Source organism: Heterocephalus glaber, unplaced genomic scaffold (genome assembly GCF_053883595.1).
Source record: "Heterocephalus glaber isolate CG9 unplaced genomic scaffold, H.glaber_assembly_v1.0 deba00000621, whole genome shotgun sequence".
Classification (NCBI taxonomy): domain Eukaryota; kingdom Metazoa; phylum Chordata; class Mammalia; order Rodentia; family Bathyergidae; genus Heterocephalus; species Heterocephalus glaber.
Genome location: NW_028258153.1, coordinates 30,666,035 through 30,685,936, shown reverse-complemented (window position 1 = coordinate 30,685,936; position 19,902 = coordinate 30,666,035). Strand labels below are relative to the sequence as shown.

Below are 19,902 nucleotides of genomic sequence, written 5' to 3'. Positions count from 1 at the left end.
GCTAAATGAGAAGGTAGACAAGGAATTGACTATTGAGAACTAGATTATTGAGAGAATCTGAAATGCTATTTTTCTAATGAACATAATCTTAGTGATTGCCTACTGTAGATTCTGATACATGAAGGACATAAATTTGAATAAGCTCACTGTTAAATAGCATTTTTATTTGCAAAATAATAGATAAACAATGTATCAGATAAATTTTGTTGTATGATTGAAGCACAATTCATTTTTTACAATTTTTGTGGTAGAACATATAGTCACAATTTATAACAAATAATGATACTGAAATGCACAGTTAAAATCATTTGCCCAATCATCACTCATACAGATCGCCATAAATCTCTGTTGTATTCAAGCTGTCCTTATCCACACTGCATTGCTTCTTCTGTGACAGATTGCTCTCTTTTCCCTTTGTTCATCAATCTTCTGAAGGTCTGTGATGCTAGGTGAGAGAAAAATCTATATTTAGAAATTGTTTAAAAGATCAGACATTTCCTACATTTCACAAGTTTTCACCTCCCTATAACTTTCAGTTTTCCAAAATTTCTTTTTTCTAGTTGAAATAGGAAGGGCAGACAAAGGCTCTGCAGACAACCTGTACCCTACTCCAGGTACTCAATTCCCAGCCCAAATGAGATAGTAATTTAAACCGCAGCCCCCCAATACAAATGCAAATTAGTTTGCAGAACAGAGATATATTACCCTAAGCCTGTAATGGTCTTAGCTCCAGATATGTTATCTGTCCTCTTTAGCCTTTCTGGTAGAGTGTTACACACACCCGCTGTCTGAGGTTTTCACCTGCCCCACCTCATGTCTTCATTGCCCTGCATCGCCCTCATTGCCCTGTTTGTAGAAGTTCTTACCCATGTTAAGTGTGTATATGTGGTATAAAACACAGAAAGACCAAGGAAAGGGAGAAATGCCACCTCAGTGATGGAATGAAAGGATACTGTATTACTTAGCTCACACTGCTGTGACAGAGACACCATAGACTCGGTGGCCTAAGCAACACACATTTATTTCCTATACTTCTGGAGGCTTCCATGGTTCAGGTGAAGGCACCAGCAGGTTAGGTATGGGGCAGGTCACCATCCTGGCTGGCTGAGGTACCCTCACGCCTCATATCATTTATCTAATATGGCCAAAAATTCTAGTTCTAGTCCGCTCCTTTTCTCAAAACTTCACTGATACCATGCTAGAGATTCTGCCCTATCATTTCAAAGTCTTATTACCTCCCTTAAATCCTTTTTTCCCTGCTATGCTTCAGCTAATATTAAGGTTTTAATGTGTGAATGGCAGGGGGACACAAACATACAGTCCATGATTGGGACCTCAGGAGAAGAGATGATAAGAAATCCACGTACTCACAGCCAATTTCCTCATTAGGAATCTGTGGGAGACATAGTAGAAGACAGAAACTATGAGGATCTAATATTGTTTTATCACACCCCTTAGGGTTAAACCAGAAGTCCTTAGCCTTGCATTCATACCTTTAAATGTTTACACAGCCAGTTTTTCTGTCATTTCCTAGTATAATTTATTTTATATGTGTATTAATGCATAAATTTTCTGTTTAAATAAGTAGTTTTGCAACAAATTCATCTAAACATATGAGGATCCCCTCAAGAAACAAATGAGTTTAAGATTTTACCTTCACACCTTCACCCTAAACTATTTTCTTCCTACTTTACTCCATCCCCACCACCAATCCACAATTGCCAAATGAAAGGTGTTTTTTGGTACCAAGGCTCAAACTCAGGACCTTGTATTTGCCAGGCAGGCGCAGTGCCACTGAGCTAAATCCCAGCCCCAAATGAAAGTTCTAAGAACAAGGTGAGATTTCTAATAGACGAGAGGTTAAGGCAGGTCCAAAAAAAAAAGAGGAAACTCTTCATTTGCACTTAATGTTGTCCTTTAGCCTCTTTTCGATACATCTTCTAGTCATTTCCAGTCTCTTCCTCATCAAATTTTCTAAGTAGCTATTAAACTGGGAATTGTTTTTTCTCTTTTTCATAGTAACTTATGTCTTAGAAATTTATCTTTCTAAAATAAGCACACAGTCTCACTTACTACCAGAGTGAGGAGCAGGTGGAGGAGGAGTTCTTGGACATGGCGGTGCTAAAGGACTACATCGCTTAGGCTCACAGCACCATCATGCCCAGGCTCAGCGAGCAGGCAAGCCAGGCTCTTATTGAGGGTTATGTGGACATGAGGAAGATTGGTAGTAGCTGAGGAATGGTTCTGCATACCCTCAACAGCTGGAGTCATTAATTTGTTTAGCAGAAGCCCTTGCTAAAGTACGATTTTCAAACAAAGTTGAAGCAATTGATGTGGAACAGGCAAAATGCCTCCACAGGGAAGCTCTGAAGCAATCTGCAACTGACCCCTGGACTGGCATTGTGGGCATATCTATTCTTACTACAGGAATGAGTGCCACCTCTCAGAAACGGAAACAAGAATTAGCTGAAGCGTTGAAGAAACTTATTTTATCTAAGGGCAAAACACCAGCTCTAAAATACCAGCAACTTTTTGAAGATATTCGGGGACAATCTGACATAGCAATTACCAAAGATATGTTTGAAGAAGCCCTGCGTGCCTTGGCTGATGACGACTTCTTAACAGTGACTGGGAAAACTGTCTATTTGCTCTAAGGCTGCTCTGAGCTGTGCTGCTTGTGCATGCGAGCAGCCTACAGGTGGTCAGTGGCCACTGCTGCAAATAGATTCTGAAAAGCGTTTTTCAGCTCCATAAGAAGTTTCTAACCTGGGTTCAATTTTGTGATTAAGGGTATGTTTTCATTTTTTAATTTTTAAGTAAAACTCCTGTGCCAATTTATAAACATATACAGTAGAGATTATTTTCCTGAAGTGCTGTCTTTTAGCAGCAGGGCCTTTTATTTGTATGTGTGCACAGAGAACAGCATGTCAGTCTTTGGACAGGTGGTCTGGGTTATGCCGGACATGGTAATGGCAGAACCATCAGTGAGTGTGCGTGAGGATTTTGCAATGAGAGAGAACAGACTGTGGCCAGAGTTTGCCATCTAGGGTAAGGTGATAAAGGGCTAGAGCCTTTGTCTCTTTTTCAGCACTTGAATATACTTCTATTTAGAGGTTTTTTCTTGTGGCTACTATTAGATCAGAAATGTGTAATTGGAAATGATTAGATTTCAGATTAACTTCTGCTTTAACTTTATATGTAAAACTTTACTAAATAAATGATAGAATAAAATAAGCACACAGAGACAAAGGGAAAATATATAACATGAAAATATCATTTAGGAGAAAAGACCATCTCACATGGTCAGTAAAATGCACAAATGGGAGCCTAGGCAGTTTTCAAGGATGGTGAGATTCACTAAAATGTAATCAACTTCTTTCTGTCTCTGTCCTCAGCTCTCACTGTTGTCAGCCTTAACATAGAGATGGTAAGATAGATCTAGGAGATAGGTTGTCCTATTTCTGCACATGTAGGGGGAGAGAGAAATTTATTTCCAGAAAATGTATTGGAAATCTACCATCCTGAGTGCCCCAGTAGATATCTTCTACTGTCTCTTTGTCAGAGTGCAGTCACTTCTACATCAGTCACTTCCATATCCCTCACCTGGGAATGAAATGGAATTGGGCTAATTGGTCTATGATTCAGTTACATGGCATATCATTAGAGCAAGAAGTGGATTTGCATCCTGCAGTAAACATGGCATACTTGGTAGTGCCACCACTTGATTATCATGGGTAATTGTTTTGGAAAATCTCCAGCTATTCAAGTTATTTATATATATTAGAATACTATTTGCATATATCCTGTGTATTTAGTGTAAACACTAAACATCTCTAGATTACGTATGATACTAAACTATCTAAATAGTTGTTATAATCTGTGTGGTTTTATGAAAATGTGACGATAAAGGTAAATCTGCACCTGTTCATTACACATGCACTTATTTTTGATATCTTGGAGCAGAGGTTGGTTGGATTCCAAAAGGCACTACCCTTTGGATAAGGAAAGTGTGACACAATAGCAACCTTGGCAAGAAGAAATAGATATTAGAACTCAAGCAAAAGCAGGGTGTGGTGGTAAACACCTGTAATCTCAGTACCCTGTGAGGCTGCGACAGAGGATTGCATGTTCCTGTCCAGACTGGGTGACTCAGTGAGGCTGTATTTCACAATAAAATTATTTTAAAAGATCTGGGCATGTAGCTTAATGTGACTGCCTGGAGGAATAGGGCAGGCTTAGAGGAAAGACACTACTTAGGGCCCATTTTATTTGCAAGTTCCCTGACTGCATGGGAAGCTAGTACAAAAGAAGGGCACAAACTGGTCCTTTAAACAATGGTTGAAGCCTCTAAGTAAAAAGACCCATGTCTTTAACCCTAAATAGAAATACCATTGTAAACTATAAAGGAGGACACAATTATAAATTATGTAGTGGGACCTCTCTTTTTGTAAATGGCTTCATGCCCACAGACTACTGAACAAAACACATTTAGGTAAGTGAGAACATTGTCTTGTCTCTGCAGAAACGGAGGGCCCCTTTCAAAGCTATGTGTTCCAGCCTCCATGTGGAGATACCTGGCACAAGGCCTTTTACTTCTGTGGTCCAGCAGCCATACATAATAACCTTCCTTCACTACCACCCAGATCTTTTTACTTCTTAGGAGGGTGACATGACTGGTGCCATTTTGATTCTGTCAACATTTCCTTCTTGTATTTGCATGATTTTTTCTGAAGTCTCACTGGTCATCCATTCTGTGGTTTGGTTTTGAGATTCTGTCTTTACTGCGATGACTTGTCCTGATGGTCGGTCTGATCTGATGCCACACTGGAAGTGTTGTAATAGATGACTAGAAGTTAGCATCTAAAGCCTTTTAGACACATCTGAGCAACATGGATGATTAGAATGAGTAGATGCCAAGCTCAGTTTTCTGGGAGGAGTCTCTCACTAAGTCTTTGCTCTGTTCTATAAGTGATGGTTAGCATCTCACAGTGCTGGACCAGATTATGTTGTTAGGAGCTGCACAATGTTGACAGGCAATAGTTACAAATCTTGCAAGGAAAATACAAAACCAGAATAGAGAAAGCAAAACTGATAGCTTATATAGTAGATTTGATGCAAAGCCCACATTTTTTATAATACTAAAACCACCAAAGGTATTCAAAAAGATAACAGTATGTTAGTAAAATGAGTCTAGTTTTATGAAAGACTGAATTTAAGAGAAGAAAAAGACTCCAGGTGGAAAAAGATGCAGAATAAGCCTGGAAAACCTGCGGAAACTTCAGATTTCTTTGTAAAGTTATGGCACTGGTGGCAAAACAATGCCAGGCATGTTATTGTGTTTTTCTTTTAAGACGAAATATGTTAGGAGTTTTATTTCTAAACTAAAACCTCAGTATTCGGGTTGAATTGCAGCGTTGGCACTTTGCAATAAATGAGTTTCGGTTGCAGTTTGGGTATTCAGTCTCTAAAAGGTTCACCCACACCACCCTAGAGCTCGCTAGAAATCCCAAAGTTAGTTCCACACTAAAATGGATTAGGTTTTAGAGTTTGTGATGTGTATCAAAAATTTAAAACTGTTAGTTATATAGAATGAGGGTTTTTTAAAAAAAAAACCAAGGAAAGAGAACATCTTTTTCTGCTTATTTTCTGGAACCATAAGAAATAGAGGGTTTGTTATTACATTAGATATATAAAAGTAAAAATGAAGTCTCACGTTTTTCTTACATATCAATGTTAAATTTTGTCATTTAAACAAAATTATCAAATTTTAATTTTGCAGCAATGTACTTTTGCTATCCACTCTGCCCCAATAAATCTCATGAGTAATTTTGGTCACTCGATCACACATAGGATCTTCTACTCTCATTCCTCCATAAAACTTTTACAACACTGTCAAACTTTTCACAATTTGTCCACACCATTTCTTACTTTGCTATTCTATTTTACTTCCCTAGTTGGCAATCACTGTCATTCTCAGGATAAGAAAATGTACCTTCTTCATTCATGAACACATTTTCACATTTTATAGTTTTCTTTATAAATCATTGTCATTTTTCTTATATAAAGAATTATTTCCCATTATATCATATAATAACCTAAATGTAAAGCAACTGCCCTAAACTTTTGCTCAATCACTAGATTTAGTATTTTGTCTTATTTACAAATAAGCTGAACACATAAAGAATATTACTCAATTTAGTGTAACATAACATAAACCTAAAATTTTATGTTTCAGTAGAAACATTTTTAAGCAAAGGGAAATATATTTATGAATGCTTATGCAGTTTATATTTACCTAATTTATCCATTCTTAATAACTGTGTCAACTGTCTGTGGAAATTTTGAGGCCTTAAAGGAGGAGGCCATCATAAACTATTTTTAAGTTGAGGCCATTTTCCAAGCAAGAGTTCTATAAAGTTAAATATTTGTGGATCAGAATACAGCTGCTTTTTATTAAACCAACAATCTTAAAAAGTAGTTATCTTTTTTCCAGGGTTTCAAGATATGTACAATTTGATTATTATTTGGGTTCACATTTTTATTTTATGAGCACTCACTTCTTTTCAAGTCACTTTAGTACCATGTAACCAATTCACAGACACAGCATTCATATAGAAAATCATACAATACACACATGTATACAACCATCCATAAATAAGATACAGAAAATAATGATTCTATAGCTATGATTTGGGGTGGACATTGGCCAAGGCTTTTTTAAAAAAGATTTTTCCTTCAGAATATTGCTTTAATACCTTCCTATGCAGTCTTTAGTCTTCAGTTTGTATTTTCAAAGGCTTCACTTTTAGCTAAAACAGAGTAGAAAATATATATCAAAAATACAAGAAATTACCAACAGAGTGAAGAGACAATCCACAGAGTGGGAAACATTTTATCCAGTCGTCCCTCAAATGAAGGACTAATATCTAGAACATACAAAGAACTGAAAAAACTCAGACTCCCCCCCCTGCCCCATATTTAGAGACCCAATCCAAAACTGGGCATATGAAATGAATAGACACTTCTCAGTGAAATACAAACAGCAAAATAAATATATGAAAAAATGTTCATCACTACTGGTAATTCGAGAGATGCAAATGAAAACAACACTAAGATTCTATCTCGCTTCAGAAAGAATGGCTAATATCAAGAAATCAATCAACAACAAATGCTCGTGGGGACATGGGGGAAAAGGAACCCTGCCCCACTGTAGGTGGGAGTGCAGAGTGGTGCAACCACTTAGGAAATCAGTCTGGAGATACCTCAAAAAGATAAGATTAGGGTCCCATTTGACCCAGCTGTTGCCATTCTGAGTATCTTCCCAAAAGAATTAAAACCATTACACCACAATGGTATATGCACATCCATGTTTACAGTGACACAGTTTGTAATGGCTAAATCTTGGAAACAACCCAAGTGCCCATCAATTGATGAATGGCTAAACAAGATGTGGTTGTTTTTCATGCAATGGAGGACTACTCAGCCATAATGAAAATAAACTTGAGACATTTATAGCTAAATGGGTGCAACTTGAGATCATACTCGTAAGTGAAATCAACTGGGCACACATGAGCTCTCTGGTGTGAGAAACTGGAAGGGTAAATAAGGGTCAAAATGTATAATAGGTAATATGAAATAGAAAGAAATTGAACAAAAAGAAAGGGGGAACTGGGAAGGAGGAAGGGGAAAAAGAAAGAAAGGAAAAGCAAAACATGAGAAAAGAAGGAAAAATGGAAATAAAGCTTTTGCAAATGAGGAAGAGGGGGAGTTGAATAGAGGGGAGGGGATTGGGAAAAAAGAGGAATGAAGATATAATATGTACAAATTATATCCAGATATTATATCCAAGATATAATCCAAGTATAAATTCCCTATGATGAATGTGTGCATTATGTATATCTAAATCATACCGATAAAGTTAATTTCAAACAATACGTATTGTAACCTAAACATCATTAAAACAAAGTCATAACAAAAGGTCAGGTCAAAGCAAGAAAGATTAAGAAGTGAAGTTGTCATTGAGATATAAGTTTAAATATTACCAGAAGTAAATGGTGATACAAGTGAAAATTTGTTTTGTAAAACGTATTAAAACGTTCATATAGAGGGACAGAAATTCATTTATCAGAGGTCTAGCTCATCAATAACTCTTCCTACCCTAATTTGTTTCTGAATTAGATGTAGTATTTTAATAAGAGAGGCAAAGAACAATCTTTTTATACTCATTCAACTGAAGAATAGAGGCTTCTGACATCTTGCAAAGAGAATATTCCATTTGTTAAAAGTCTTCATTGCATCACAATTTGTACACATCAAGTCATACAATATTTTTTATAGATCCATATCCAAAATTACAGATATATAGATATGTAAACTTTTTATCCTCCCATAGACTATCCTACACTTCTAGTTTAGCATACAAGAAACCAATTTAGGAATGACATATATTCCCACTGAAGGAAATATAAATCCTCTTTCTCCTTAGTTAAATGTCCCTGTTTTTCTAAGTGTTTGAAGCCAAGGCATCTAACTATCCAACATAAATCCAGCTGGAATAACAAATGTCAATTTCTCCCTAAACAATTCCTACTCTCTTTAATTTTTTTCCCTCATTATAACAGATGTTGCCCTTATTGAAAGCTTCTATGCTCAAAGTTTCAATGATCAGGAGAAAGAGATGAAAAGGAGAAATGAAAATTTAGATAATACAGGAGTGACGGGGAAATAAAAATCAAATGTTAGCAAACCAAAATTGAGACAGGTGTCCTGAAACAGTAAGAGTAGGACCTGCTAGTGGGACCTGCTGGTACCAAAGTCCCTATACCAACTGGAGCAGATTTAAAGCATTTAAAAGACCAATTACTTCATTTTTTATTTCCTCCTAGTTTTACCCTCTGGAAGAGAAATAATGTCTTTCCTTCTTCTTGAAACCATCAACCTCATTCCCTTCTCCTTAGAAGCTTTGTTGTGTCAAAGCATAAATGTCTACAGTATGTGATTTCACCCCATTCAGCAGATCCTTGACAAACCAGTTCCAATTGTAAAGATCAGGTGAGCAGCCACTTTCCCCCCAAATCTAGCACACTCAGGCCATGTGTTGTCACAATAGGATCCTTCCTTTATCAACCAAAGGACTCAGAGGACGTAGATGACATTGAAACCAAGTTATCTATTCTAGAAATAAAAGCACTTATAAGAGAAAAAGAAAAAGGTAAACCAACAAAGTTGAGTGCTCTCCACACCAACAAATTTCCTGGGAATATGAGAACTCTGAATCTTATTTCATAGACACCGGTAGGGCAAAATTTCCCAAGGAAGATCCAAACTGCTACTAAAATCCCAAATGCAAGAAACAAAAGAATTTCAATGTGCACCCTGGTGAAGCACAGCCAGGTGAAGTCACAGTCTCACAAAGACCAAAGAAAGACTCCTTCCACCAACAAAGCCTTTAGAGGCTACTGATAATGGAGAGACAGGAAAGAAGGCAGATGCCTTCTGGACAGCCCCTGGGAAGTCCCTACAGTGCCAACTGCAGTTTGGCTTGCCACGAGCAACTGCTGCTTCTTTCTGCACCATTCCTCATTTAGTGCCTTAGTTTTTGGATTTATAAAGTTTGGATTGTATTATGTACCTCATATGGCTTTATAAGGATTACTACATTAATATAAGCAAACAAGATAGAATATGATAGTCCCACCTTAGCCATGGGAGATACATTCCAAGACACCCAGATCATGCCAGATGCCAGATGTGTTATCAGATCCTATATACCCAGATTTTCTAATATGTATATCATAAAATATGACATGTAAATTAAGCAAGTGAAAACCCAACAACTATTCGTAAAATAAAATAAGTAAAACAAACAACTAGAATAAAAATTATTGAAAACTTATGGATTATCTATTTCTGGAATGTGGCATTTAGTATCTTTGGTATATGTTTCACTATAACTGAAGTGGTGCAAAGTTAATACATATAAAGGAAGAAAGATTATACCCTGCAATGTACTAAACATTAAAAATGCAGTTTAATATCATTATTTTACTTTCTACTTCCTATCTGTATCATTTCAAAGGAGAACAAATTTCCTTTTCTCAAGAGCACAACTTGATACTCATAATGAAAGTTAACATGGACATGTAAGGTCAGAACTGCCCTAAGACCAGGTAGAGAGCTGTGAAAGCGCCAATGTAAATTAAATACTAAGGGTGCAGGGTTCACAAGATCAAAAGATTACAGCTGAGTCAACCAAGTCCCTGATATTTTTGCTTGGGAATCAGGAAACCTGTTGCTCCCATACTGAACCCTTCATCCCATTTATTTTCCTATTATACAGAACAATTTCCACCAGGTGGGTTTTCTACTTTCTTTCCCATAAAATTCTGAAAAAATGGAATAAGGCTGATATTTACAATTCACGCTGAATCATCTTGCATGTGTCCAGAATTGAATTCTAAATTTAGATTTTTTTCCTTTTCCATTGAAATCACTTTTGGCACCTATAGCCATGGGTGTCACCAACAAACCTGTGCATATAAATACCTGTGGATGGAAAGCCATCGTCGTATTGTGCAGTCCATACAAAGAGAGTTACCATGAAGACCTTCATCTTTGTGGCTTTCCTAGGAGCTGCTGGTGAGTGTCCTCAGGGAACATATCAGCAGGTATATATGGTGTGTGTAAGTTTGTGTTTCATGCTGTGAAAAACTTAATTAATATTGAATACAGGTTCTGTGCTGGAGAAGCTTAGAGGTGAAAGTCCAGTATTTAGTTAATAAGGTTATGGATAATTAAATCCCTTGTTTGAGAAAGATGATGTTGACTAGGAGTGTTTCTAAGAAGAACGCATAAAGAACTAGTCCGGAACTTGCAGGTAAATGCCATAAAGAAGGCAAGAAGAGGAAAGATAGTCCACATAAAAGAATCATCTGTCTTGAACTCTCTGAGAATTTAGAGTTAATGATTATAACTACTGTGTAAACCCTTGAAATGGCCATAAATACCCACGGCTCTATCTCTAGACTACTAAATGGCTGATTATGTATTTATTTATTGTCTTCACCAAACAGATACTTCATTTCTCCCAGATGAAAACCTTGAGCTATGTTTCATGACAATGTTACTAATGCAATCTAACTGGTACAATGACACATCACATTTAGTAATGAAAAAAATAGAGAAAAATCTGTAATTTTGATACTTCTAAAGTTTAGACCCTCAAATTTAATACTAAATGTCAAAAATTTGCCAGGTATAAATTCAATCTATAGTTCTATATTCACGGAAACATTTTCCATAAAATTGTATTAACATATTAGAAAAAATATATTGAGATATTGGAAAATTTATGTATCATAATTGGATGATTATGGAGCTATAGGAAATCTTCATAGATCTGAGGACTCCTCATTACAGTATACAATGTATCTGTAACTTTGAAAAGCTAATTGGGCTAAAAAGAAATATTGCCTAGAGGAAAATTATATAGTAATGTGAAATGATTGAACAAAATTTTAAGGACAGAAACAAAGACAGAAATTTGGAGAATAAAAGTAAAAATGCTCAGTCCCCATTATCCCAGAATGTTTTCATTCTGCATCTAAGATTTTCCTTCCTGTTACCCTATGGAGATAGCGATGCCAGACAAACACCTCATCACCAAACACAGACACATATCAGTAAAATTACTGAAAAGTTCTCTACATATTCCAGGGCTACCGAGCAGGGTTCTGTGTAAAATGGGTTATTTACATCCCCGTATGGTGGCAGACATGCGCGTTCTGCAGAGAGACTCTGATCATTGTGATTTTCTGAGTATGTGTCAACAGGAGGTAGATAAATAAAATCATTAACAACTTGTTAAGGAATAAATTAAAATTCATATACTTATTGAGAATGATATCAAAAGAGTATGTGCTAAAGATATAGAATAATGCATTTTTGAAACACTTTTAAACCCTCATTTTCTCATTATGTGAGGCAAAAGAACATGGTCATCTCTTCTACAGTTAGCCTGCAGAACATGATGAGTGGAAATTCCATGTCCATCTGTTTAACAGTATTTGTCAACATTGCCTTGACAGTTGCCCTCCCCATTGATGATGATGACAAGATTATTGGGGGTTACACCTGTCCGAAGAATTCCCTTCCCTACCAGGTGTCCCTGAATGATGGCTCCCACTTCTGTGGTGGCTCCCTCATCACGGATCAGTGGGTCGTGTCTGCAGCTCACTGCTACAAGCGGTAAGTGAACAGTATTAGATTTTTAGTGCTCTAAGTTCAAATTAGGCTCTGGCTCCACCAAAACACAATCATTATAAAGTACAGAATTATACTTGATGGATAAAGTCTTCAGATTATTCCAAAAAATGGAATGATGACTTTTATTGGTATGGTACCTTTAGGGCTCCCTGTATATTTTCAAACCATGATAAAAAAAAGACTTAGAAGAGAAATAGTCTTGAATAACTGAGTACATAGTTCTACTCATTAGAAATAGATGAGAATAAATATAGAGATAGAATAAAATGTATCATTTACAGGACAAAATGAAAAATAATTACTGCTCATACTCTTAATATTCTGTTATATACTTAATTCTCCATCTTTCTATGAAAATGTGAAATCCTACTAAGAGAAGAAATGGCAAGTAGTGATTAATCTCCATGCCTTTTTTTATCTCTGTTTTCAAAGTGTCAATTGTTTCTTGTTCCTAACCCTGACTGTTTCAACAAAATGGTGTGTTGTGAGACTGTACTACCAGCAACAGTTACATTAGGGATTCTCCCATCTGTCACATTTGGTGTAGTGAACAGTCCTACCTTAAGTGCACAATTATTTGTGAGTCAATGCCTGAAGGGGAATCTGTGTTTATGCTTAAGAATGATGATTGGCATAAAGGGGAAAAGTGCATATTGAATAATTAAGATATTTAATCCTCTAATGAAGTCAATTCCAAGTACATCTGGGAGATCACAACATTGACATCATTGAGGGTGGTGAACAATTCATTGATGTAGCCAAGGTCATCATTCATCCTGAATACACTTCCATCTATAATCATGACATCATGCTGGTTAAACTGAAGAGACCTGCCACCATTAACTCTCAAGTGTCTACAGTCCCTCTTCCAAAATCCTGTCCATCTGCTGGTACTCAGTGCTTGGTGTCTGGCTGGGGCAACACAGTGAGCTTTGGTGGTAAGTGTAACCTGGAAAACAAGTATCAAATCTGAAAAGAGTAGAGAAAAACGGTATTTTGAGTATCTGATAATCCTAATTTTCAATCAAGGCAAGGTTTTTAGCATGAGAATTTGGATTCTATAAATTTGTTAATATATTAAGTCTGAGAATATAATAAGTGAAGAAAGCAACAACCTTTTTGAAGACCGTAAGGAAGATGTAATCAACATGAACTGTAGCCAGGCATGGTGGAGAACCCATGCAGTCCCAGCAGTTGAGAGTATGAGGCAGGAGATCATCATTTTAAGGGTAATCTGGGCTATATAGAGAGGTCTAGGTTAGCTTGTATTAAATAGAGAGACTCTGTCTCAACAATCAAATGAAACCAAACAAAATAATGAAAAGAGTGATGTCAAGGTATTTAACTTAACTAGCATTAGTTATATGAAGAGAACTAGAAACTGAGAGCAAAGACAACAGATTCAGCGCTCCCTAAAGTGTCCATCTGCTGGAGAAAATGTCTCTGGATTTAAGGCCTGCAGCTGCTAATACTGCTGGAACAAAAGAAAAAGTGATTGATTAGAACTCTTTGGAAAACCTTCTAGGAAAAGAAACTGTGTCCAAACCAGAAGTCACTGGCATGTTGAAAGAAAGAGTGAGAGTACTATGAAAGAGCAGAGGTAGAGTCATACATCTAGTCTCAGCAAAACTGTATGTAATCTTCCATTTTCACTTCGGTGCTCAACAGGCGTATACCCTGCCGTCCTTAAGTGCCTGGATGTCCCTGTCCTGTCTGACGCTGCCTGCCACAAAGCCTATCCCGGCCGCATCAGTGGCAACGCATTCTGCCTGGGCTTCCTGGAGGGTGGAAAGGACTCTTGTGATGTGAGTTTCACTGCAGTCCTTCAGCTATCTCAGTCTTCCCCCATAGTTTTCTTTGCTGAAACACAGGAAAAAATAGTGTGCCTAGCGCAGATTGTGGTACACGAGGAACTGCTTTGGAATGAGTCATGAATTTTTCAAATGTAAATTTCTCTTTGAGTTACTGGTGATTTCGGTTATAAGTAAAAGACCAAGATGAGGCGGGTTGCAAACCTTGAGCCCTTGCAATCTTCTGCAGACTTGTACTATGAGATTTAAGTCCTGTGAAACCAGCAGAGATAGTAAGGCCGCATACATCTCTCCAGTGTTCTCCTTCTCTTGGGAGTCTTGACATTTTAAGCAAGGAGGAGGGGCCATAAGAAAGGAAGAGAAAAAATAGATATAGGAAGGAAATTGAAGTTAGAATTTCCAGAGGTAGAGCAAGTGCTCCATGGAGAACCAGTTACCTTTGAAAATGGCTCCAGGATAATGGAGGAATATATTGAAGCCCATGTTCCTTCTAGACATAAACACAAGTGCTGATTGTCCTTTCCCTTTTTCCAGGGTGACTCTGGTGGCCCTGTGGTCTGCAATGGAGAGCTCCAGGGTGTGGTCTCCTGGGGCACTGGCTGTGCTCTGAAAGGCAAACCTGGTGTCTACACCAAGGTGTGTAACTACCTGGACTGGATTCAGGAAAGTATTGCTGCCAACTGAACACATCCACCATCCATAGTCAACTTCATCTGTATTTTCCTGCAGAAATCAGCCTCTCAATAAAAATATGGACTACTGCACCACATCTGTTTAAGTATGGTCCTTGCTTGTTATTCATAAACTTTCTCTTGAGTCTTGAAGTGAAAATGAGAACAGAGAATTGAGGTTGTTCTTGAATAGAATTGGGAAGATTATTTTTCATTAATCCAGAGTAATCACTATAAGCTTATTTATGACCTACTCTCTCTACACTCTGTAAAACATTGAAGATACAAAAGTGAATAGTACCGCTATTTCCACCATATATTTTTATTAGGTACTTAATATATCCAATAAATTTTGCTGTAAGGTTTGGGCAAAATACTCTGCTTTTGATGGTAGATCATGTCCTTATGACTTACAATGATACTAAACTACACAATTAAAGTCAATTACCCCAAAGTAATTCACACTATTCATCCTACATCTATGATGAAGCTATAGCCATCCTTACCCACAATGCACTGATGCTTTACTGACTTTCATCCCTTCTTTCATCAATCCATCTGAAACTCCATAGAGTAGGTAGGGGAAAATATAAGGTGCAGAAATTGTTTTCCAAAATCACATATTTTGTGCATTTTCAAAGATTTCACCTTATAATTATTAGCTCTGCAAAATCTTGTGTTTTTCTACCTGTGATATTATTAATCTCACAGGCAAGTGCTGAATGGAAAAGGGAACAATCTTCATCTCTATTCTACCACACAAATCCCAGCCCAAATTTGGTACTAACTTAAGTGTAGACAGAAAAGTACAAAATACAGATTAGTTTTCAGAGAGAAAATATATTAACATGAGGTCACAATGTCCTGGCTACAAAGGATTGTATGTCCATTGCAGCCTACCTACTTTACATACCACACACACTGCCTCAGTTCCTTTAGCTTTCCTTCCATATATTCATTATCCCACAGATCATACAAGGAAGAGCCCATATGCATGATACTTGTATGTACCTGGTATGGCACAAAGAAAAGATGTAATGGGTGCTGAGTACAGACACACTGGAATAACTGGATCCAGAGGAAGGGGAAAATACAATCTCAAGAATAAGGTGGAAAAGCATACCATTTTAGTTTAGGCTACAGTAAAAACAATACCATAGATTGGGTAATTTAAACAATATACATTTATCTCTTACAGGTTGGGTCCTAGTGAGGTCAAAATGAAGGCATCAGCAGGTCTTACTCTTACTCTTCTTCCAATTGCATTGATCCTGTCATGAAGGCTTTACACTCTCTATCATATCAAAACTTGATTTCCCCCCCTAATTTTCCAGTTCCATAACCACCATGTCCAAGGTTACATTTTCAACATTTGAATTTCAGGCACACAAATATATAGTTCCTTATGGGTAACTCAGAAGAGTAGAGTTCAGGAAGATACATGCACCCATTACCAGCACTTTTATACCCATGGGAGCCATATTTGAAGACAAAAGCTCTGCATTCCAGCACTGACCTTCATATGAACTCAAAGGTTGGCCTTGCATTTCAGACTTTAAATATTCAGTCACGATCACTCTTTTCTTTTTTTATCTTCACGAAATTATTTAATCTATGGTACAATTTAAATACATATGTAGATATATAGTGTGTAAATATATGAATGTGTGTATGTGTGTGCTCATGTGTGTGCACATATGTATGTTTGGGTATAAGTTCTCTGTGTCTAAAAAACTATACTCATAACATCCTAAGTTAAACATATCAGGATCCTCCCAAAAATATTGTTTAAGATTTCCATTTTTACCCTGAAGTATTTTTTTATGCTACACCATCATTGTCCTGAATCCACAATAGTTTCCCTTACTGAGCTGTCGAGTGAAGGTTCTGAGAGATGACAAGATAAATGAGATCTATAAAACATTAGAGAACATAGCATTTCCACAGAAAAGTCATGGAAGGACGGAAGTACCATTTGTACTTAATGCCAACCAATTGCCTCTTTTCAATACATCAAGTACTTGACTTTGTTTCAATAACAGTCTCCAGCTATATTTAAAGAACAACTGAACAAATTTTGTGACTTTCTATTCAGATGAAAATTCTTTATATTCTTTTCCAGAGTAGCTTAACAGTTAGAAATTTGTCCTACTGCCAGGTGGTGGCACACATCTATAATCCCAGCACTAGGGAGGCTGAAGCAGGAGGATTGCTGCCAGTTTGAGGGCACCCTGGGATACATAATGAGTTCAAGGCCAGTCTGGACTCAAAAACAAAAATAAAAAAGAAATTTTCCTACTAAAATAAGCACGAAACTGTACAATGGGGGAAATGCATCTTAACAGGGATTCCATTTCAAGAAAGGTATTAAAAGTGTAGAAATGGAAAGAGCGCCATTGCAGATGGGAGGCCTGCAGCACTTACCAGATGCTCTGGGATATTCATCCATGTCAACCAGAATGTGCATCATGATATCAGGGCACCATGGCAAATCGTTTGAAGGCAATGTGGGCAAGCCAGTGATGAGGTGACCTGAGTTCTGGTGTGGGAGAGGCAGTTCCCAGAAATTTCCACCAGACTGAGCCATGCCTGGGACTGGGATCCATCTTAAAATGCATCCCCATTGCATGGGTGTGCTGCAAGGGACAACAGAAAGCCCTGCATGTTTGTATCTGTAAGATCCAATAAGCACCTCTCTCCAATAAAGCAGATGGCATCCTACCTAAATGTCAGCCCAAGGCAGTGATAGCCTAAGGCAATGATGACTGTGATATATAAATAGATAAAATCTGGTTGCAGTGGGAAGGGGAGGACACCAGTTGCCAGACCAATGAAACCCAGCACCAGTTCTGGAAAGCACAGCTGCCTACTGAGGAGAAAGCTCCTGTCACCTGATCAGAGGACTGGAAAGGTGGCCCCAGACTGCAGAAAGTGGGCCAGCATAGACAGAAAGAAATGATCCAAAATGATGGAATTAGAGCTGCAAAACAGGCTATTACAACAAGTATCATAGAAATCTAGAAAACCATAGGCAGTATTTAAAAATTATATTCCAACAAATTGGAAATTCTAGAAGGAATGCATAAATTTGCAGACACAACCTACCCAAGTTGAACCATGAAAATATAAAAATCAAAATATATCAGTCAAAAGCTACTATATTCTAGCAGTAATACAATGTTTTATAACAAAGATAATCCTTGGAGGAGCCCAGCTGCATGGAGCCAAGGAGCTGAGTTGCAGGGCAGCAGCAGCAATGCCCCACCCCCGCCTCTCACCTCTAGCCTCTGAGCTACACAGATACCTGAATTCACACTGCAGAGGTGCAGGGGTTCATAAGAACATTGTCCTGAGCTCCAGAAGATAGAGCAGAAGTGAAAAACACAAAGAGGGCCTCTCTGAGGATCCTCAAAGAAAGTTGAAGCCCACTGGAAAAGAGAAGAAAATCTCTGCAATAAAGGCACATAAGACCACCGTAATTGGTAAGTTGGAGAGATCACCACCTCCCCTAGGGACCTGGACTATCTTCAGGGAAAGGGCAGCTGAAACCTACAGTAGAAGCTTGCAGAGTTCAACCCAGCATGAGTTCAGGGAGGTCAACTTGGGCCTTGTAGCCAGAAATTTGCCCTAACCACAGGAGACTGCTACTGGCTTGCTGAGACTATTTAATTTACCTAGACCTGCATGCTGCTGCCCACATTGTCTATTGTGACAGCAGAGACATACCCTGAAGGAGGCCCTTCATTTTTATTTTTTATTTTCAGTTATTTTTTTCTCTTATTATTAATTTTTATATTTTAATATTTTTCTTTTCAAATGCCTTTTTTTTTCTTCTTTTTCTTTTTTTCTTTTCTTTCTCTCTCTCCCTCTCACTTTCTTGCTCTCTTGCTCTCTCTCTCACCTTGTTCTTCATTTTTCTCCCCTTTTGTTTCTGTTCCTGTCCTGATTTGGAACTTTTTTTTCTTTCTTTTTCTTTTCTTCTCTCTTTTTCCTTCTCTCAACTGTCATTAGTTTTAAAGGAAAGAGAATAGTTTCTATCTTCCCAATTGCTTTAGGTTGTTCTGTTCTTGTCTTTGTTTTTTCATTCTGTCTTTTTTGCTTGTCTTCAACAGTTTCCTAGAGTTTGCATAATCTTCCTGTGTCCTCTGACCTCACTTCTAACCTCTTGCTATCCTTCTACCTATCTATCCCCCCCAACTCCTTCTAAGTCTCCATCCTGAAGGGTAAAGTTGCCATATTGAAGAGTTTATTCACTATAAACATATTTTGGGCAGGTCCTCAATTTTGGATTAATTCCCACAGTTAAAGGTGATAGATTAATAATTACCACAAATTGTCATTTTCTAAGCTGTTCTTGATGCTATTGTTGTTGCTAATTTTATCACTTGGACTAAGGTGTTGTGATTGATCTAATCAGTTGTCCTTCCTGGTATACTGAAAACAAGATTGCCTAAGAGTCACTAGAGACTCAAAAACCTAAAGACTAGCTATATTTGGAAGACATCTCTGAGAAGCAATCATTCCATAAGGGTTCTAAATGCAAGCAACAAAGATACTTACAATAAGCAATATCGAAGTATCAATCCAGGAAATAAACCAAGGACACTACTAACAACAAAAATAGAAATGAGAAGACACTGAAGAAAGCACAAACCCAGACTACCAGCTCACCAAAGGCAAATTCTGGGGGAAATGAGATGGAAAAGTCTGATAATCAACCACCTAGACACCTTGAACTGATCTAGAAAAATCCAAAACAGAAATAATTTCCCAGATAACTACAGAAATAGTGAGCGGAATGAAAAACATGATTAGAGACTAGAACAGAAACAGATAAAAAATAGATGAGCTCAGGACCAAGATGGAAGCCATGACTGCCCAGCATAGGAAAGAAATGGAATCCATGAAAAAGATTCTAAAAACTCTATTGAAAGTATTCCCAGCAGAATTAGCCAAGGTGAAGACAGAATATCAGATATAGAAGACAGGATGGCAGTTAGTGACCATGAAAAGAGAGATCTCTTAAAAATAGTAAGGGACAATGAGAAATTGATCCAACCAACAGCTGCTAGATGATGCAAAGAAGAATAATATAAGACTGATAGGAGTCCAAGAAAAAGCACAAGAAAGAACAAAAGACATTAAAAAACTTTTCA

At 37.5% G+C, this 19,902-nt stretch overlaps 1 protein-coding gene across 1 annotated transcript; it reads left to right on the top strand.

The window, feature by feature from the left end:
- Positions 1 to 10,545: 10,545 nt before the first annotated feature.
- LOC101710944 (cationic trypsin-3) lies at positions 10,546 to 14,837 on the top strand. Its single transcript, XM_087205950.1, has 5 exons — positions 10,546 to 10,638; positions 12,087 to 12,246; positions 12,952 to 13,202; positions 13,933 to 14,069; positions 14,610 to 14,837. The coding sequence occupies exons 1-5, from the start codon at positions 10,599 to 10,601 to the stop codon at positions 14,757 to 14,759; spliced, it is 738 nt and encodes a 245-aa protein (XP_087062076.1). The 5' UTR covers positions 10,546 to 10,598; the 3' UTR covers positions 14,760 to 14,837.
- The last annotated feature ends 5,065 nt before the right edge of the window (positions 14,838 to 19,902 follow it).

Coding starts and splice junctions, on each gene's coding strand:
- LOC101710944 (XM_087205950.1), top strand. CDS start 10,599: ATGAAGACCTTCATCTTTGTGGCTTTCCTAGGAGCTGCTG. Junction 12,247..12,951: donor GCAGCTCACTGCTACAAGCG/GTAAGTGAACAG, acceptor CCTCTAATGAAG/TCAATTCCAAGTACATCTGG. Junction 14,070..14,609: donor GTGGAAAGGACTCTTGTGAT/GTGAGTTTCACT, acceptor CCCTTTTTCCAG/GGTGACTCTGGTGGCCCTGT.